This window comes from Helicoverpa armigera, chromosome 23, assembly GCF_030705265.1.
Source record: "Helicoverpa armigera isolate CAAS_96S chromosome 23, ASM3070526v1, whole genome shotgun sequence".
NCBI lineage: Eukaryota > Metazoa > Arthropoda > Insecta > Lepidoptera > Noctuidae > Helicoverpa > Helicoverpa armigera.
Genome location: NC_087142.1, coordinates 2,912,288 through 2,935,325, shown reverse-complemented (window position 1 = coordinate 2,935,325; position 23,038 = coordinate 2,912,288). Strand labels below are relative to the sequence as shown.

At 34.8% G+C, this 23,038-nt stretch overlaps 1 protein-coding gene across 1 annotated transcript in view; it reads right to left on the bottom strand.

The window, feature by feature from the left end:
- Nucleotides 1–1,045: 1,045 nt before the first annotated feature.
- Nucleotides 1,046–23,038, bottom strand: part of LOC110371401 (protein sidekick-1) — a 60,040-nt gene continuing 38,047 nt past the window's right edge. The window contains exons 4-9 of the mRNA XM_021327628.3: nt 20,033–20,144; nt 19,866–19,945; nt 18,231–18,364; nt 17,286–17,488; nt 14,279–14,375; nt 1,046–1,256 (exon numbers count right to left, since the gene is read on the bottom strand). Of these exons, the coding sequence (XP_021183303.2) occupies nt 1,144–1,256; nt 14,279–14,375; nt 17,286–17,488; nt 18,231–18,364; nt 19,866–19,945; nt 20,033–20,144 (739 nt within the window). The 3' untranslated portion in view covers nt 1,046–1,143. The remainder of the gene's footprint in view (nt 1,257–14,278; nt 14,376–17,285; nt 17,489–18,230; nt 18,365–19,865; nt 19,946–20,032; nt 20,145–23,038) is intronic.

The window sequence follows — 23,038 nt, the reverse complement described above, 5'->3', positions numbered from 1 at the left end:
TTTTCAGGTCCATCAATTTAGTGTCAAAAAAGCTGGTCCTTACCTTGATTATAACTCGTATACAACCATAAATATTAATGGAAGCATTGAAACTGTTCAAGCAAGAAATTGATTTTTCTTCGCAACTGAACCTTGTCTGTTTGCGGTCAAAATAATTTCAGTTTCATCAATTTGTGAGAACCGACTGACTTCAATATTATTTAGGTACTTTTTTTCATATTTATATCATAATTTTGTACAAACTATATACACTCTCACTAATGGTCCTTATTCCCAAAGATCCTTGGACGGCTCAAACTTCATTTAAGGATCTCACACCAGGACTGGATAAGCAAGAATTAATTTTTAGATACACCATAACAGTAACACTTTACCTTAATTAAACTTTTGGGTACTAAGATTAAAACAAACTCGAGCGGAATACGAAAATTTTAGGAGACGATGTATTTACTGAATAAAAATATCTTCCGTTTAGACATTATTTTGAGTCAAAAATACTAGTAGGTATAGGAGATTCTTCTCACGCTGTTGTTTGATAATAATGAAATAATTTATTTATTTAATAGCAACAATATAAAATAGCAATATTCCACCGATAACAGTAATTACAAAATAAAGTAATTACACACTGACCCCAAAACATAGATTAATATTGAAGAGAGGATACTGCATAAAATACGGTACAGTGATCGATACTGAGAACCGGTGAATATTTAAGAGCCCTTCAGACAAAAGCCGGTTACGGGCCGGAACGGGGCGTTAATGGAGCAGGACGTTCTTTTGGCCCGGGACTGCCGCGGGCGGCATACCTCGTTAGGTAGCCTAACGTGTTTTATACAAAGATGAACAAAAAACTTTCGGCCAACCTTTTGCGGGATGCAGTTTAGGTACACAAAAAACTTTGAGCTTTAATAACAACGTAAAACAATAATAATTGTTACAAACTTTAACTATGGGTATTTCTCTGGTTGAATTGACGTTGCATTGTAATTCGAAGTAAAAGGTTGAACTCAATAGATCACATTCGGATCGAAGGACCAAAATGTTGGTTACGACATTTACAATTCCATTGCAGTTTACATCTAAATTTCAATTCTTGCTACCCAATCCGTCTGAACGAATTCCCTATATCGTCTAAATAGGTCACCTTATGTCTTCGTACCGGGTCCAGAGTGCAACCAACAGTGATGTTAGCAGCAAACTCAAGTAGCTTGTAGTGGTTTTCACACCGCTTTGTAATTCTGCCAGGCTTGATCCTGTGGACAAAATTGTATTTAGAATTGGAGTGTGAAATAGGTCGGTGATGTGGGAAGAATTAATAGAGTGAATCGATTTATTGTTTAATTTGAGGGTGGATAGCACCATGCAATATTTGTACATATATTTGTGTGTGTATTACAAATAACAAATATATTTGTAAATGTAAACATAATTGTAAAATACTAGCTAAGCATATGATTATTTAATGTCTGAATATGGGTGGTATTTGGCTTTACATTATTGAAAATATAACTTTTACATTTTCCTTGAGTTGTGTAACCAGAATAAATTACAAACATTGCAAATAACTAAAACTTTTGGCTAAATGTATTTTTCATCGGAGACTGAAAAACAGCGTAATTAATTGTTTAGTTACAGGTATTTAAGACCTGCACATCAGATTTATGAAATAAATTAAGAGTACATATACATATAGCTACATTCCGTTTGTCTCACAATTTTAGGTGCGCCTGACCTACATTTAAACCTTGTCACACAAACAACGGACAGTATGAATGTACTTGAGTAATAAAGTTGGTATATTCTTATTATTATGTGAGATGCAATGATTAATGGATCGAGCGGAGATGTCATACTGTAAAATCTCCTAAGAAATTAGCGTCCGTCGCTATATGGGTGTTTGGAGGACGAGGAACGTAACTGGTTCCCCTATTATATTTCTTCGCCTTCTTTGGAACCTGTAATTTTTTTAAAACCTAATCATCAATCAATCAAGACCAATATTTGGCAGATGTTTCAAGCAACCCGAATGCCTCCTTAGTCTACTAGTAACTGTACGTTTGATTACGCTCACGTCACGTAGTAGAAGAAAGCGTCTGAGCTGCCTTACGGTATCTCCGTAATTGACAGTTTCTACCAATCTATCTAAGAGAGTTGTCTTCTCCTTCTTCTAGTCTGAATGATTTTCACTCATTTAAGGAAGAGATGCGAAGCATGTTTTCCTCCTTGCTTGCTGCCCAGCGACAGGAATTTATTAAAATAAACCCCATGTTAAAGAAGATTGAAGAAACCAATGCCAAGATTGAGACATCTATAGAGTACTTGCAAAAAGAAAACGTAGAACTGAGAAAGAAAATAGAAAATTTAGAGCTACAGAAAAAAGAAGATGCGAAATATATTTTCACACTTGAAGATAAAATTGAAAACATACAGAAAAACTACAGAAAGACCAGCATTGAAATTAAAAATGTGCCAAAGAAAGAAAAGGAGACGAAAGATGACCTCATTAAATATGCAATGAACTTATCCACTACCATTGGTTCTGTTGTGACGGACTCGGACATTAAGGACATATACAGGGTGCGTACACAAAAGATGAATGTTTCAAATACACCTATCGTTGTGGAACTAACTTCAACCATGCAAAAGTCTGATATATTGCAAAAATGTAAGGCCTTTAACATAAAAAACAAATCAAAACTACGCGCAAAACACTTGGGATTCGTTGTTAACGAAGAGACCGCTGTCTTTGTCTCTGAACAATTGACACCCAAGGCCTCACGGTTATACTTTCTTGCGCGGGATCTTATAAAATCTACTAGTTTCACCTTTTGCTGGACGGCCTATGGAAATGTTTACGTTAGAAAGGACGAAAATTCCCCCATTATAACGATCGTTAATGAAGCCCAAATCAAGCAGCTTTTCAACACCATATGACTAGTTTTGTTTGTAGACTGTTGTTATTTTAGTGTTTATATTCTCTGTATGTTAAATCTGGTATTCCTGACTTACGTATTGTCACACAAGTCCTACAAAATTACCACAAAACCAACCACTACACTTTTCAGTACACTTAAAACCACTCGCCCCTACTATCACACACGCGTTCACACAACTTACACCTTTAACACTATTCATACAATAACATTCGACCTAAATACAATTAACACTACTTCTTATTTTATGTGCTATTTTTTACTTCTATTACATATAATCACTCCACTACAAAAGGAAATTCAGCCTGAATCCATTACAATAAATGACAGATAACCTCAGAAACTCAAATGAAATAGACGGCATCGCAGTTGCAAACGTGTTTACTTGCGATATAGCAAATTTAAATAAACATATTAACCATAACAAAAATGATCTTACTTTAATTCAACAAAACATAAGAAGTATTTACTGCAACTTCGATAACTTTGAAGCCACACTCTCGGATTATGGTACCGATATTGATGTCATAATTCTTACCGAATGTCGTTTAAACAAAAACAAGCCCGTCCCTTTGTTAACAAATTATACTCATTATGCTACCACATACAACAGTAATCAAAATGATGGAGTAGTCATATACGCCAAATCTAAGCTAAACCCACTTTTTAAGGAACATAACTTGGCTAACGCTTCATGTATACAGCTAAACATGTGTGGGTGTACAATACTGGGAATATACCGGTCACCCTCACTTCAGAATGCATCTAATTTTATTGCCTCACTTGATACTCTTTTAGACACGATTAAACGCAACCAGAATATCATAATATCTGGTGATATAAATATAAACCTAATTATAAAAGACAATGAATCATCTTACCATTCCAGCAATCGGGCATCTTACCTTAACATGCTGTCCTCACATGGACTTCTACCAGGCCATATAATTCCCACGCGAGAAAATACCTGCCTTGATCATTACATTTTAAAAATTGATACAACTAAACTCTCCGCCAGTATTGCAGTTTTAAATACTACTATAACAGATCACGCATCGGTCTTCATGAGTCTATCTAAAGTAAAAACAAAATACCGTTCTCCAACTATTAAGACCTTCATTAACTTTGAAACAGCTGTTGAAAAGCTAATAAACAAAAATCTATCCACCTTATTGCTAAGCGATGACCCGAATTTTGTAATCGAACATTTAACTAATAAAGTTAAATCATCTTTGGATGAGAGTGTTGAAGTAAAGAATATCTCTAGTAAACAACGTATTATTAAGCCTTGGATAACCAGTGGTCTGTTACGATGTATTAGGAACAGAAACAAAATGCAACTAAAATTAAGGTCCGATCCACTTAATGAAATATTAAAGATAACATTTACTAGATACCGTAATTATTGCAATAAGTTAATTAGAAAATTAAAACGTAAATATGAATCTGAACTACTAAAAAACAATATTAAAAACTCTAAAGCCCTCTGGAAATCAATCAAACAAATATCAAATCTTAATACATCTAAAACAGGTAGCTTTGAATTACTCAATACTAGAAGCTCACCCACAGAGTCGGTTAACTATGTTAATAGTTATTTTGCCGGTGTCGGGAAGTGCCTGGCGGAAGGCATCCGCAGTGGGCCTTCGGATACACCTGGCGGCCTAATATCTACTCCAAAGTCACAACCTACTTCTTTCGTACTTCTAGAGACTGACCCGTGGGAAGTTGACAGAGTTATATCATGCTTGAAAACTGACAGTGCACCCGGCTGGGATGGTATTCAGACTAAATTCATAAAATTGGTAAAATCACTCGTCGCTCCCATCATCAGCCATCTTGCGAACCTCTGTTTCCAAAAAGGTATATTTCCAAAATTGCTTAAAAAATCCATTGTGACACCAGTCTACAAGGGTGGCGATAAAGGAGATATAAATAATTATCGACCTATTTCCGTCTTGTCAGTTATCTCAAAAGTTGTCGAAAGGCTTATCAACTCACGTCTAATTACTTACCTCGAAAAATTTAAAATTCTATCCAGCTCACAATTTGGATTTAGAAAAGCAAAATCCACAGAAGACGCCATATCAGGACTAACCTCCTTGGTGACTCAGTACTTAGATCGTGGAGAAAAGTGTCTTACAGTCTTCTTAGACCTGAAAAAAGCCTTCGACACTGTATCAGTTCCCACTCTTGTAAATAAGATGGAGTCTATAGGAATTAGGGGCGTGCCGCTAAAACTTTTGACAGATTATTTAAAAGACCGTACCCAAAGTGTGAAAATGGATAATTACTTTAGTTCTGCCATTAAAATTGAATACGGCGTGCCCCAGGGAAGCGTTCTAGGACCCACGTTATTCCTCATATACCTAAACGAACTGACTAATCTGGAGATTGATAGAGGGAAAGTATTTTCATATGCGGATGATACTGCCATAGTATTTAATGGTGGATCTTGGAATTCTGTCTTTGAGGCTGCCGAACGTGGTCTGCGCAAGGTTGCACACTGGCTTAGATCTGCCCTTCTTACCCTAAATATAGCAAAGACAAATTATATTTGCTTTTCTATAAATAAGCGTACACTTCCTCCTTCACACTCAAAACTGAGAATTCATACCTGTGATTTCGCTAATACTTCGCAATGCGGTTGCGAAGAGATTGGACGTGTTAAATCCAGTAAGTACCTTGGAGTAATCCTGGACTACAGACTTTCCTGGCACCCTCAAATAGAAGCTATAAATGGTAGGATACGTAAACTCATATGGGTCTTTAAAAAGTTGAGACATGTCACCTCTCATGACCTCCTAAAAAGCATCTATATAGCTTTGGCACAATCAGTCATGTGTTACTGTATTTCCATCTGGGGTGGTGCCAGTAAAACTAAATTCCTCGAAGCTGAAAGAGCCCAAAGATGCCTGATAAAAACAATGTTCTTTAAGCCATTTAGATTTCCTACTGATGAACTATATCAAATTCATAAAATATTGTCACTAAGAAAACTATACATCGTCAACTCAGTACTTAAATTACATAAAACCTTACCCTACGTACATAATGATCAAAGTGGTAGGAGGAAATGTAAAGTGGTTACCACCCCTTCCTGTAGAACTCTCTTTGCTAGGCGACAATTTCTTGCTCACTCTGCATACCTTTACAATAAGCTGCACAACAGATGCGCAATACACAAACTACTATTCCATAAATGTAAAAAAACAATTGTCCAAGAACTTGAGCCGCTTGGGTACAGCGAAATAGAAAATTTATTATTTAAATACGAACTTTAGTCAATGCTTTTAATTATTTCTAGTGGTACATGCCAAGTTACCGATCCCAAGATATTACATCGTAGGGCTAGATATCTTCGAGATATCTTCTTCGAAATAGGGCATTTTAACACAGATTGTTTGACACAGAGAAACACACACATTCGCTCACACACACACACACACACACACACACACACACACACGCACACATACACACACATGCACACACACTCATACACACAAACACACGCAGAGCCATACCAGTATCTAGTTTTATTTCATTGTTTACTTGTAAATTCATAAAATAGTTTAATACCTAGTTAAGTACTTCAGCAATAAGCATTGTTCCTAAGGAACGGAACGACCCAATACAAGCATTACTACATGCTTCCTGGGTAGTTCCGACAACTAAATAATATTGTAAAAACTTGTTGAAGAAATAAACTACTTTTTTTTTTTATCTAAAAATTGATAATTTCCGATGATATATTAGACTTTGGTAAGCCCAGCTACATCCGGTTAGACTGGAAGCCGACCCCAACGTAGTTGGGAAAAAAGGCTCGGTGGATGATGATATTAGACTTTGGTAAATAATCAAAGCTTTTAAAATTCATGAATATTATTAAAAGCATTCATTATCCTTGACAATACAAAACCACGTCAATTAATAATGACTCATGATGCGATTAAGCCTTTTAAAATGGACCATTAATGAAAGCAGTAATTAATTATTAATTAATACGTACTCTTATATTGTGTTTTGTTATTCTGTTTTTGATTTAAACGCAATTGAAATACTAGCTGCCAAGCCTAAGTATTATTTGGCAAACAATTGGGTAACACATTGTCAAAAAGTATCACCCACTCAAAGATGATTTTAAGAGTAGGTAAAATAGCATTGACAATGATTGCTCTACCATCATGTTTAAGTTCTTTCCATCACTAGTTAGCCATAGGAATGAATTTCCTGCTAAAGATAGACATCAGACCAAACCTATTGATTTCCAAAAGGACCAGTCATCCAATTCGTAGTCAATACGTTGTATACCTACTTCGGAACTCATATCACTTGATTAGTAAAGTGGGTATTCAGATTAACCCAGTTACCTGGAAGCCCCATTCCACTGCGAGAAAGGTTATGCGGATAAATTACCTCATTCACAATATTAATTACAACGCAGGTATATCGAGTACCTACGTTTCCCGCCATCTATTAGTACCCTGGGTTTGCTTTATTTTGTTTCTGTGATAGACTGGTAGTATTTTTAACAAATTCTAATGGAGAAAGCAAAAATAACTGCAAAACGAGCAAAAAAGTTACGTCTGTATTGGAGCCCCTTAAAATATTTATTTTATGAAAGTTTTCAGTGCAATTAATTAATTTGACGTTTCATAAGAGCCTGCAAAGGCCTATTTGAAATAAAAACGATTTGATTTTGATTTTGAGTGTATTTTTTGTTAAAGCGGCAATAGTTCTAGACACACGGCAGTGTGTCCGCCAAGTTCGAGCAAAAAAAGCGACACACCGGCCGTGGGTTATATTACACGAACCATTTCGGGCCAAATTCGACCCCCCTGTAACTCAAAATCTATTTTATTTACGCATATCAAATTTCTAGTATCTGTTGAGACCCCCTCACTTATCTAAAATACAAAATTTCATTAATATACCTATTGTAGGTCTTGAGATATTGACGTCAGAAAATCGCTATTTTTACTATACACTCACTGACTGACTGACTGACTGACTGACTGACTGACTGACTCACTCATCAAAAACCTAGACCACTTCCAATGGTCGTATTGACTTGAAATTTGGCATGGAGGTAGGTCTTTATGTCAAGGTAAAGGGAAAAATCTGAAAATGGCCAAGTGTGAGTCGGTTTCAAAATAATGAAGGTATTTTATACCCGGTGTAAATTTATTCCCCTAAGGAACTAAAACGAACTAAATTTATCTATATTTATATAATATATCTTCGAATGGTACAAAGGTTTGTATTTAGTCAAAGTAAAGTAAAAATCTGAAAACGGCTAAGTGTGAATCACTTTCGAAAATAACGAATGTTTAACTTTGATCCACGAAGATGATATATGATAACATGTCATGTCAGTCAGTTGGTAAATCTAGTCCATTTAGTTAATCTAGTTCATTTCTTTGTAAGAAACATAGTGCATATTAAAAAAACTAAAAAATAGTATAAATGAGACATTTCTTTAACTAACTTCATCATAAGAAAAAAATAAAATAAACAACCTTACAAAAATAAATGAAATCCCATCCAAAACAAAAATGTGAAAGACTGCCAAGTTCGATAATATGGGAATGCTTCGCCTATAAAAGAAGTGAAATCTGAATAAGTACCAAGTTCCATACACATACCTCAGTTAAAAATAGTTACTTTTTAATGATGATTACTTGGCAAGTTTTAATAGAAAATTAAATACTTGATTCATTGCGTTTAGTAGGTTTATAACAAGGTGTATGAAAACTTGCCAAGTAACATCATTAAAAAGTAACTATTTTTAACTGAGGTATGTGTATGGAACTTGGTACTTATTCAGATCTCACTTCTTTTATAGGCGAAGCATTCCCATATTATCGAACTTGGCAGTCTTTCACATTTTTGTTTTGGATGGGATACGCATCTTCTGTAAAAATGTCAACTGTCTATCTAACTATCCCGGTTCAAGAATCTACAGCCTGGTGACAGGCGGGTAGCGATGTCTCAGTAATAGGGTCCCATTATCCCCTTGGGTATGAACCCTTAAAAGAGAAGGAACCAAACAAAACCCTTTTTTGCATCTCACTCATTTTCTAGACGTTAATTACTTTGTATAAAATCCTAGACTTTTAACGAACTGCAACACAAAGCATATCAAGTGTCTGTCCAACAAAAAAATACAAAAGTAGTTTATCGATCACCGGCTTTCGAAGCGATGCGATGTTTGAAGGAGAATCGCACAAACAACCAGACTTTGTGCAAACATTTGTTATAGTTATTCAAATATTTATTTGGCCTCATAATTGCACATGCGTATTCCGCTCCCGAGTTCAGCTATTTTACTTCGGTATGTTAATAATTCTGTTGGAAATGCGTTTAGTTTGTATACGCTCGGTTTTGCGCGCGTATGCGCGTTTAAGAGCAAGCTTATTCAACAAACGTCAAGTATTCACATCTCAATAATGTAATGAACGTGATTTATCAGATCATCCTACATAAAAGCTGGAGGTAGTTTTACTTTTCAAAGTTCCACCCTAACGAAGAAGAAATGTACCTCTAACTAGAAATATGGCTAATGGACTCGTAAAAACAGCTTTTCGACATTTCCAGATCGATACACAGTAGCCTTTGAAAGTTGTTTTGTGACCATTCGTTTAGCGAGTTATCTGGGACACAGGAAATCAGGTGTCAGGCCCAACAAATGGACACCGAGCTAAATAGAGACAGGACTAAGTGAGTTTAATCGATTAGCTTGTTGATTGCCTTCGAAAGAATTGCGAATTGCGAGCCGGCCCCGAATTACGTATAGAGCTCGAGTTACGGTAGTGGGTCAGGTTCAAATTAATCAATTTTTTTTCTCGGAATAATTTGGTTTGTTCTTGTTGTTTTTTGTTACTGGGGGAGAGTTACAATTTCCTTTACCTGTAAGTGAGGCCTAGAGATTAAAGCATTGACAGCCTGTCAAGTATATATATACCAGTGATAGTTTGATTTCGAGTCAGGCTAAGTAAAGATAAAGAAAAATAGATTAACAAAACCTGGACTTGAAATGGTCAATCCTCATTTAACAATCATGACGAGCGCTCATTCCTTCTCGGTATTAAAATAGGCCTGCCCTGCAGTGACGCAATCAAAAGGTTGGTGATAAAGTTATATCTGAATATTATCCATCCAAGTAAAGATTCAAGTTGGCAATATCTCACATCCAGTCAAGCGTCAAATTATTTTTTATCTTTTCCGCTTTCATAATAATATCTCACTTATTTCCTTTTATTTTATTTCACAATAGACTTCAAAACTAAGAGCTGTCAGTACACCATTTTCTCTCAAGAAAAGAACAAACATTATGAAGCTTAACGTCAATTCTTATAAAACAGAGCACTCGATACAAATCCTTTGCAATATGGACGTAAAACACAAAATGTCGGACACAAACCTTTAGGAACCGAACATTTGTTACATTTAGTACGAATTTATCGACTCTCGCGAACTATTTATTCTAGAAATATTAAATCGAGAGTGAAATGTGTTTTCTCAGTAGACGAACGTGGGTGTTGGTAGTTAATGTTGCCACGTACGTGCCCGTTCTATGGAACAAGGGTGTACATGTAGTACATATTTTTTTTAATACTTAGTCGACAAAAAGTAACATAAGTTTAACTTGACTAATTGACTTTGACAACTCATTTTATTATTTGACTAATTTCTGAGCAGCTATGTTGGCAGTCAAGAGAAACTTATTAGATAAAAATTAGAAACTGGTTATATGTACCTATAAGTATTGTTATGCGCTGTAACATGATGCGGATTATTTAATTAAATTGATATTTTTAAGCATTTTGAAACAACATTTTCACCACTGAAAATATATTTTTGATAGATTGTTGTAATAACTACATTGATTGGTTTATTTTTTTAGAGTGATATTTTCATTTAACTTTTAACCCAGATTGACTTACAGCGCTTTCACACTGATGGATTGTTCGGCTTACCAAAACCGAGTTTACCGTCGCGACTCAACCTCAATTTTTGTATGGGTGGTTGTCAATTGTAAGAATCGAGCAGTGCATCGTGCAGTCGCTTGGAAAAATCGTGCGGAAAATCCGTCAGTGTAAAACCTCTGCTAGTGTACGGTTTTACTATTTACTTTTATTCAGAAACAATTTTAAAATGCGAACTTTTAATAGTTCGGTTTCCCAATTAGTGAATAGCTGTAGAATTTTATTGTTCAAGGAATTGACAGAATTTTTATCTACAATTATTGGAAAGTATTATTGCAAAATTACATACGGGAACCGGGTAAAGTTATCTGATTCTAAGAATGGTGGTTTGAGTTAGTATAAGCAACATTCGTTTGTTGACGTTAATATTTGTTTAGTGATAACGTAGGTAATTTAGTAAATGATATAAAAATATGACAGTTTTCGGTAATTGCTGTTTAGAATTTACTTATAAAGACTGCATATTTATAACGATACGAGCACGTCTTATTATTAGTATTAAATGCAGCATTTTTAACCGCCAATTAAATACAATTCCGCATTTCCCATTATTTTCTTTCATGTAGGACATTAAACAAAAACCCACATGGAACATTGCCAACCAAAAATATATATTAAATAATCTACCATTAGTAAACAGGCAACAATTCTTTATGTTTATTACAGTAGTTTTTCAGCCTTAAGTCGTCGGTTTGTTAAATAAATAGATACGCGCTTGTGTGAAGGACCCATCCGCCATTACGGTAGATCAACCGACAATTTATTTAAGACGTGACTAGTTAGTTGTCTTGTTATACGGTCCTTAATCAATGGGGTTCTTATGGTGGACCAATTTTCTCAAGTGAATTGGCTTAGCAAAGGGTTAGTAGTCACATTAACTGGTACGAAAGTGCCAAGAGCAACTACTATTTTTAATGTAAGCAACTCGCACGAATGTAATTATATTATAAAGAGGTCGAATCGATCCTTTTTAAAATGAGTAAGGTACATTTGGAAAATGCTAAAATGATAGAAATTCACGAAATAATATTTTAATTAAACGTCCTCAAGATTGGTTGGTTTCAAGGACAAGAAATATACAATTTGTAATTTCGTCGAAGCATTTAACGTAGGTGCGGATGCTTTCAATTTCTATGGACTATTGTGAATGTTCAGTGTACCGGACGGTTACTGCTCGTTTCACACCATTTAAGATGATATTACAAGATAAAGTACGGAGTCAAATTCAATTTCAAAACATACTATTGTCGTATGTACTGTTGTTATTCCATAGTGCTTCAACCATGTCTTCTCTTATCTGAGTGATTTTTAAGTAAAAATCTTTATATACATATCTATAAGTATTTAACGCAGGTCACACGGCGCCGACGCTTTTTTGTTTTTATTAAATATGTGTAAGTATACCTAAAATTTAATGTCATAATTTGGTATATTTTCTATGGACCTTAGAAGACTGAGACAAATAAAACAAAATTGTGTGTCACAGTATTAAATCTTTAGTAACACCGGGCTCAGTATCATATCATGATTAGGTTGACCTAAATTATATCACTCAACAGACCCCATTAATTCACACAATCCTAAATAACCAGACAAAACTAGACTATTAGGAAATATTGTATTATAAACCTACAATTGTGCGCGAATACTTAGGAAACAAAACAGAAGCTACTAGTACAATTGGACTAACTTAATGACATGATATTAGAACTCTCCGGTTATAAATGAGAGTCTTTATTACGTAGTATAACTAAACCTAGTCGGAGAATTTACATAGCATTAAAAACCTCATTAAGCTTAGACATTTCTTAATAATGCTCTCGATGAACCATTTTCGCTGTACGTTTTTTGTGAACTAAGGAAGTTTTGAATATCGCGGAACGTGACGATTCGTAATTCTGTGGTCTTGAATATTAAGGGTATTGTTTTGTACTGAAAATAATGGGTTTTAAATACTTTCTAATGCTTTGAAGATTGGATGGTGTTATGATATCTTAGAGCATAATTTTTGGCTGACTGCTTATATAATACTTGAACAAATTAAGTATAGATAGCTTACTGGGTTGACGAGATAAGATTGGCAGTCGCTCGGTCTAAAATACTGTTACTCAAATGCATCGGGTTAGACTAGAAGCCGACTACAACATAGTTGCCTAAACCGAATAACCTTAAAATGAAAAATGTACCTAGCATTTTATTAAAAAGTGTTTCAAACAGACTGCAATCGAAGATTCCAACCAACTCTCTCAAACAGTTATGAGAAGCAATACACTGAATATTACAGTAATATCGCCCACTTATGCACTACACCATTCAACGAATAAGCATGAAAATAGTTTATGACTCAATCTGGAAACAGGTGCACTTACTGCACGTACCTACGTAGCTCTCATTTGTTTTCGATCCCGCAGACTACAAACTTTTCGTCGGCCGATAGTTTGTACCGTTTTTGGACGGTTAACATTTGAATTAACTTACAAAAAGTTATAATATTATAACCATATTTTTATTGAGTTGCAAAAAAAAACATATTAAAATAAATTGAGTTTGTAATGATTTATTGATATAAGTTCAATTCTATCGTTCATTTAAACAAAAATGGTACTTCTACAATGATTTTACGTACATTACAACGATCGGGTATTTAGCCGGTATCAGACCGACTGAAAACAATCACTCAACTTATCAAGATACGATCGACTAAATCAAGACTTTCTAAGAAAAAAATTGGCTAACTATCTCGTCAACTGTCGGCCGACTGTTTAGTCGGCAGTCTGCAGGTGAACTTACTGCACGAAACTGGTTGCTCTCATTTGTAAACGAATTCAGAGCTCAGATGTTTCTGTTGCTCTTTAAAGGGAAAGAAACAAATTGCTCCTGTTTCGAATTTTGCAACCTACTGGGAACTTGATGGAGGAAATTTTTTGTCAAAGAATAAAAATTGCAATTAAATGTAGGTCTGGTTCTTTCTAGGTAGAATACATGGAAGCTTTGAAAGGGTCTTTATTGGTGTATCATTTTAAATCTCCGTGAGTAAAAACGTTTTTTTTACAAAAAAAAAAATAATAAAACCGACTTCAATATTGTTCTTTATATCTTTTATTTTATGGCAAATATTATAATGAAAGCTTTATCAAAATCTGTTCAGCCAAACTTGATATAATCGCGCACAAACATATATCCTCCTTTTTTTTGAAGGCAGATAAAAAAGGATAAATATACCGTCGATGACGCAAAGCTCAGAAATCGACCACTATAGAATTGATACAAATTCTAAACTTGATGTGTTCCAAACTATAGATAGTTTCTAGTTTATTTTAGTTGTTATTTGTAAGCAGGTGTATAACCAACCTTGCAGAACGTGGACTCTAGTAGTCGCCCTCATCTGCACAGGCGATTCCAGGGCGCAGGTGTAGTTCCCAGCATCCTCCACTTTCAGACGCGCCACCTAAACAAAGAAAATAAGTGGTTTATATATACTTAATGTACAAACTGTATGTATATAGGTGTGTTAGAACTTGATATTTAGTGTCGTCAGTTACACTATCTATACATTATATTTTTATGATGTACGTATACTTAATACATGACAATTTCAAAAAATAAGGATTAGCGAAAAGGCTCGGGAGATGATGATGATTGATTGTAAAACACTCAATAATCATATTATAAATGCATAAGAAACTCTGTCTGTCTATCCGTCAGGTTTTCGCGCCAAACAATTCAATAAATTTAAATGTTTGGTACACAGGACATTCTAAAATCTGAGAAGGGGTTTTTATCCACAAGCGGGAAGTGGTTCCCTCGGGACGTGGGTGTAATCGTGGGGAGAAGATAGTAGTTAATATAGTCTGTGTCTACATGTAGATTTACTTAAATGCCTGAGGCAATTGCGTCAGCCGTTTTCCAGTAACTCATAAAGTCATAAGTATATACTTGAATACGTAAATAGTAAAGTGATGTTTTGCTTTAATAAATATTATATCAAAGCTTCATGAAACATCTTGAAATTATGCGAATTTATCTAAAATACGAGTATAAGTAAAGCCTAAAAATCTAGTCAAGTCGGCTTCAATTATTAGATTTCACAAAGAACAAGGTACTAAGTAATAATAAGATCGAATTATCGCTTTCCAACTGTTAATTACTTACTGATTTATTAGAATGCTTTAGATAAATTATACCTATTTTATAATCCCCCGATTGCACAGAGGTTTGTTTTATTTTAAATACTAAAGCCACATATTTTAATTCTGGCCAAATGGCTGGTATTACACAGACATAAAGAAAAACAAAATCACCAATCCCGCGGAAGAGCATTAAAAAAAAATGCTTTAATAAAACATCGTATAATTCGCGGATATCTTACGTCTGAGTCATAAAAGTCTTCAAACATTTTTTTCAAGATTGCATTTCTGTATCACCACTTTCGCCGTAACTAAGAGGGAATATTTAGGTCTCACTTACACTTGCCCGCAAATATATAGAGGCCATTTAGACCAAACGGGGAGGCAGAATTACTGGGCCTGGGGTGTAGTTGCAAGGCGGGGCGGCATTGCTAGCTGAGGATTTCCGAAAATTAATAGACCCGTAATATCCTGGGTAGCCAGCCTTTTAAATAAAGCGCGGTTTGGCAACGGGCCCAAAAAGGTTAGACATTAATGATTATAGAGTATAAGCCTTTTGGAACTGTTAGTTTAAAATAATGTTTTAGTAACTGTTTGGCTGAATTTATGATTGTAAATGATTTTATTATTTCGTAATTTATTGAAGATAACTCCAAAATCGGTAACAACTCGGTGGTTTACTTTGTTATTTCCAGTATATATTTTTTATATCTAATTGCAAAAGTTAATTGTAATTATATACAATGAAATCATTAATGTAATCTGAAGCATGAATAAAACCATAAAACTAAAATCTACAGTGATAAATGCGCGCGTGATCTTTTTATGTCCGAGAACCTTTTAGCAACACACTAAAAGACACGAATTATGAGCCAGTTCTACAATAAATCTACACCTCACAAAGTACTTAGTATGCTACTTACATTAACGCTCACAGTGGGCCCCCACCCTACCGTACCACTTAACTCATGGCTATCATACGGTAAATATCATACGCTCTGTTATCTCCTTGACTATAAACGTTTACAGACATAATTACGGCATCCCCGTGAGGGACAAGGCTACTAAGCAACCCTCATTTACTACGTTAAACACAATTTTTGTAACCACCCCGTATTTAAGGAAAAACAGTTGATGAAATGTAAATAAGCAATGAGATTTTAGGAAGATATACCTCGCCCCTAGGCCTTTCGTAAATGGAAAATGGGCACGCCGAATTAACTTAGTTATTTTTATACTGCTTTGGAATAGGTAATAGGCATCTTCTCTCAAGGGTGTCGCACGATATTATATTATTTTTTATAAAATGACTGACGTAATTCCATCTTTTGATGTGATAATATTCTTTAAAATACCTCTAAAGTAAAATCTCTAGATACTTATCGCTGCTATGCAGGTTAAACTGTTCAAAATAGGAGACATTTTGAGGCGAATATTTTTGCTGCAATTATGCAAATACCAGTACGAAGATAACAAGCATTTTTAATTAGAATTCTATTAATTATAGCCGAATAACTTCGTGACTTGCATAACTTTTCCTCCATTTAAAATCAAGTATTTTGTAAAAGAAAAACCGAATTTCCTTAAGATATTTTTCTCCAGCGATCTTTGACCGATTTATTATAAATATCGTTTTCAATTCTTAGCAAGTCTCAATGGTTTTTCGATATTTTATTTATGCTGTGTTGTGAGAAAAGCCTATAAAGTCTCGTTTAGAAGGGAAACAATGTTCCCCGAAACACAATAAACGGAAGATTTTCTTCCAGGTGCGATGAAAAGAGGTCGGGGTCAAAAACCGCTTCATTTTAGGCGTTACTTCAATGCGGCGAAAGAAGGTTAAGGAAGTTCTAGACTGCCAGTTAGGTTCCTTTTTATTAGAATTATGAAGGCTTCCAACGAGAATGTACTATGTAGTTAGCAAAGAAAATTCACTACATAAAAAGGTACTTTTATTGGACACGGTTTGCCTTACTATTTGGTATTTAATTACGATGAAGACCGCGATACTGTGATACTGTGACTACTATCATTTTGCGTTTAAAATCAACAACTTTATAGGCGTAGTATACTTAATTAGTTATGTTTTCGCTTGAATACAGTGGTGTCTTAAAAACATCTACATTTAAACGAATATTTTATTCTTAAGTAAAAGGAAAATATCAGGACTGAATACAAGAGCAATTTAATTCACAAAAACTGTACCAATATTTGCGTGTAAATGTTGTAATTACCTGCAAATGGCTCGTCAAAGTCAGCTGATCGGTTTCTATAAGCACGCCTCCTCGGATCTCGTCTAGAGACACGGTGCTGTTCCCTCGATACCAGTGCATCTCGGGCACGGCCTCCCCGGGGTAAAAGTGGAGAATTGCACATTTCAGGGATAAAGTCTCCCCGGTTTCAAGGAACGCTTCTTTACTCATCTTTATTGAAGGCGCTGTGAACAAAAATGTGTGGTTAGTTGTGGGTCATTTCCAAACTTTTGGTCTAAGAAAGTTAGCGAAAGACAAAAGAGAAAGTATGTACTGTAGAAGCAATTTTGTTTGCAGAGATTGAAGAAATATTCTTTTATTTTGTAAAGATATCGAAGGTCCCAAATAGTCCAAGGTTACATAATGGGATATAATTTATACTTTTTTATCGTTCTTATGTGAAATTGATAAAAAAAATTATATCTAATAAATGATATCTAGAATGATACCTAAGTCATGAATTCGCTAGTCATAAAATAAAACTGCTTTTATATTTCACTTTACGGTCTGCGATTATATTGTGTACCGTTATCAGTTGAAAGCTACGTTCTCCTAAAGTAATAAATACCTATATAAAGATCCCGTATATGTAGGTACGTCAATGCGTATTAGGATGATATTTTTTGAATTTGTTGCTAACAAAAAAATCAGTCTTGGTAAAAAGGTAACAATAACAATTTAAAATAAAAAGTTTCATTTCATATAATATAGTATTTTTTTTAGCGTTTTATAAAAGAATCCCTTCAGTATTTTTTGATTGAAAACACTTTTCCTCATACCATATTACGATGGTAGTGTACGATGTTGTATAAGATAAGTATGTTTGGTAGGCATTCGCAGTAGGTACGACGAATTAAATTGAACTTTTTCAAATGAAGCGGGTGAAATAGGCAAAAACAGCACTACATTTAATAAAGAAACACTTACGATGCACAGTCAGTTTATACCGCCTCAACATAGGCGGGTGTGTGGAAACGTGACAGCAATATACACCAGAATCCTGGACCTTCGCATCAGCTAGTGCCAGCTTCCAGTTCTCACCAGCTAAATCTACCCTGTACCTGTGAAAGAACTAGGATTTAAAACATGTACGATTTGAAATAGATGAAATTGCAGAATTAAGTCAAACAGAGGAAAAGACCGGAAAAAAATAGGAAGCTGCTAAAATATGTTGATAAACATTCATTAATTAGTTTCTGTAAATATCTGGGTAGTATGATGCACAGTTCAGGAAATCTGGAATGCAACGTTCAACACCGAATAGCCGCTGCATGGCTAAAGTGGCGAGAAGTAACTGGTGTGACATGTGACAGAAGAATGCCGGTCAAGCTTAAAGGTTTGATTTACAAAACCATCGTACGTCCAGTCCTGACATATGGCAGCGAAACATGGGCTGTAACCAAAAGGCACATACATACCATCCAGGTTGCCGAAATGAAGATGTTGAGGTGGATGTGTGGCGTCACTAGGCTCGACCGTATCCGCAACGAATACGTGCGAGGAAGCCTAGGGGTGCGGGATGTAGCGGATAAGTTGCAGGAGAGCCGATTACGGTGGTATGGCCACGTAAAGAGAAGACCACCAGACTACGTGGGAAATTTGGCGCTGCAACTTTCTGTCCCCGGTCGAAGATCACGAGGCCGCCCTAAGACCAGATGGCGGGACGTGGTGTCAAAAGATATGAAGGAGTGCCAGGTGTCCGAGAACGATGTCGTAGATAGAGCGAAGTGGAGAAGAAAAATTAGGAAAGCTGACCCCACCACCATGTGGGATAAATAGCTAGAAAGAGAGAGAATTAAACTCCAAAAAGAGACGGAAAACCATGTTACCCCTAAATAAAATGTTTTAATGTACAACTCGGCCTCGCCAATCTCGTTCACGTGGAAATCAAAAATAAATTATAATTTGTTTCATCATCTTGGTCACCCCGAAATTAATGTTGGGATAAGGACAAGACGGTGATGATGATAATGAACCGAATGAATGACTCTTATTCTCAATTGTTTTTATTATTTAATTTAAATGCACGTTATTTATCTATCATATTCATCATCAAAATTAACAAAAGGTTAGAAACATTGTGTATAAAACATATAAAATAAAATACTATCATCCAAAGCACGATACACCTCGACAATACTAATACAAAACATAGTTTTTCAGGCAGGTACCGACATCAACGGGCTTTCTCGATAACCAATATTTTAGACCAAACACACATTCTATTTGGATTGTGACACGCGTAAATAAGAAGTTATATTTATGTTGTAATCTTCCAATGGTTGGGGTTTGTGAATAGACTTCAGTTTTCAATTTCGAAAGTAGGTAGGTAATGGTTGAGTATATGAAGAAAACGTGGGAAATTAAATGGTATGTAATAACAGGTTATGTATGGAAATAGTCAGAAATGGTTGATAAAGTGTGCAATTAATCATATAAGTAGATATTATTTCGTGTTAAATCATTTTTTATACGACTCATTTTAGAGAGCTTTTAAGGAACCAACTTACATTTTTAGTTTGTAGTTTAGACAAATTTGTTATTTAAAAGTGAATAATTTACCTAAAATCCGTCGTGTGCGTATCCAAATCTATTGTTAGAAGTTCCAAATTTTCATCTTCAGATACTCGTATCCATGAAACCTGTAAAAACAAATACCATGATTTCTTCTTTCTCAATTTTTAACGTCTTTTTTTCTCATTTTAAATAATATTTTAAAAGGTACTTACGGTTTTATCTCGTAAGGCTGTCACTTTGCAGTCGAATATGACAGTAGAGCCGGTATCAGCGTCAATTATGGTGTCCTCAGAAGCTGTCCCTTCAAATGATGGGGGACGAAATCTGTGTCAAAAAGAAATAAGATAAGTTAATGATCTTATAAGGAAACCAAAGGAAAATATTACTTTTGAGATGTCACATTTAGAGTGACCTATATTCGATTGTTTTTGTTTTCATAAGGATAATCTCCAAAAACGTTTTTTTTTTAAGTACTGCAGATTTAGAAATCATATTTTATGCAAGTACCTAGAAACCAACATTCAGCAGCCAACGAGTTTTATCAAGGTTGGAAATAAAAAGCAAGCATTCGTTCGAGAAATCGAAAATATAAAAATAAAATCTTAGTACGGTGAGAATACAACAAAGATGGCTGTTATTTTAGTTTCCCCTTTTTCTTACACTATCGTCCTATGTAGATTTGAAGTCTAGACATACATTTTGCGGCATTTACATAGGACAATTCCAATATTTCAAGAGCCCCTTATGGTTATTCTGGATAAAAGAAAATATACAACCTTTTAGGGACCAATTTCTTTTTCTAGGGCCAATACTCGGTGGCCCTGGTGTTCTAGATATTAGTCGAATAAATATGGTTTGAAACAAAAGGGTCTGATAAGATAGGTACATTTACATTACACTTAGGACCGTCATGTATTTAGTGTACATTATCTTTTTTTAATGGTAAAATGATAATATTTCAATTTATTGAAGTATTTTCCGTACCCAGACAGAATTTAATCAAATAAAACTTTCTTTCCATGCAATTTGTAATAGGTTAATCCGTAAAACAAGGAAGGGTCCAAAAGGCCCTTATACAACCCATCACGAAGCGTCAATAAGTTACTTAACTCTGTTTCTGCTCAGTTATTCTAAGGTCCAATAACGTGGGAGCAGAGATCAGGCCCCAATTTCAAACTCCACATAAATTCTGTTTAAGTTTGATGATTAAAATCCCGAATTTGGCTCAGAAATTTTCTTCGTTAAAATTCCGAAAATTAACGAGCTTAATCAGCTTTTTGGATCCTGTACTGTTAGTTGGTAAAGTGAATCAACAACCATTGAATTTACACCGAAATAATTTTCGTTTTTCTTTTTGTAACAATTTGACATATTTGTGATGTAAACAATAATGTAAAAGTAGAGCGGGTTGTGTATTAACACTTTTGTTATACAACTTTTGTTGGTAAGTGTACCTTAGATAATTAAAAGTGGTGACAAGCGGGGTACACTCCCGCACACGCACGTTCCAGTTTCGTTAACTAATTGGGTTGCCAGCCTAATATTTAGGATTAAGGACGGACTCCACAAAGGGGAAAATAATAAAACAATTTTGTCTCACTAACTTTCCCTATTGTGTCAAATTAAATTACAAACATTTTTAAACGTTTGAGAGCTTCAAAAGAGATCTTTGAGAGTGTTAGTATTTTATCGAAATAACCAAAAGTTAAAACATGTAACGGATAAATTCAATTAGAGTAGGTCCATTTTAAATTACAAATATGAGAGGTGGGTTAGTATCTTGACAACTACATATAATGGTTTACCATCACAACAACAGGACATTGACGGTGAGTTGCACCAGTTAACTATATAACAGATCCTTTTTCAGTAGTCAATTCATCGATATGACCAATGGGCAGCAATTTCACGTCTTGTTATGATTTAGTTATCGTTATAGTTGAATGGTGCAACTCAATCTGAAACCCTCAATGTAGGCCTTAAAAGATACAAGAAACTTTTTTGGTATTGTGTACTTTATAACATCTTCTATATTGTCTAAACTTCCAAACTAAACAAAAGCTAGTTTAATGTAAAGGGCGTGGTATAATCCGTTTAATTAAGATTTGTCGTTGAGTATCTTGTTGAAAATTGAAATAATCTTTATTAACGCCTCATAAACCAATTGGATCCTAGGACTAGCGTAATTTAGCGTAGCGTAAATACCTGTAAATTCTACCAGCTCATTTCGTACAAAAATAAAATGTTGATAATATTATGAATACAAGGCTGGAAGGTTGATTATCAATCAACTTAATTATCAGTTCTCATGAGACATACACTTTTATGAAAGGCTAATTTTAACTAAAACTTTCAAAGTGGCAACATATCTATGAATTTCAATAGTGATAAAGTCAAAAAATATAGTAAAACAAATCTCAAGAAAGCAATAAAGAAAATAAAAAAAGAAATAGGGAGAAACCATCTAATCTGAAAACCAAAAATGTATCCAAAGAGCATTTTTCCATTCCTGAACTAAACAGCAAAGAAAAAGACGGATAAAGGCAGAGTTATGATATTATTCCGAGTCTAATTTACAAAAAGAAACAACTCTAACATATGTTAGGCCGAGATGTTTGTATATTTTTTACAAAAGAAAATGTGTGACCCGACAAGGCTCATTTTATTCAAACTGGTAACTTTTGTATGGACGTGATCAGCTTTCAAATTATAGGGGCGCACCTCACACCGAAGCGTAAAAGACGCGGACATTTTAAACCTTTTTAAATTTATCATCATCTGCCTACTCTTATGTAAGACTGGTGACCAGTCTTACTGGCTTCTGACTACCGATAACTACATCCAAAAATGTTCAAATGACAACCGCCACCTACAGTTTATCGTGCCCTCCAAAACACGGTCATTGGTGCCCTTTGAAAGTATCAAGCCACAATATTTTATTTAAATATAAACTACAAACTTCGTTTTGTAAATAGTTGACAGATTAATGTTGTATCTACAAATTGTGTTATAATATTCTCTCAAGTTTCAATTTTGCAGTAACTTCGTAAGTACTCGAGACCTGAGTTAGTTGCAAATGCTTGTGACAGCAATTTCAGATATGTATGCAAACTATACAAGTTTTCTAACAATGTAGAAAATTTAATCATGTATGAAATACAGTAGTAAGTGTATTTTCATAACGATAAATGGTACGACAATTAATCTGAACGGAGGGC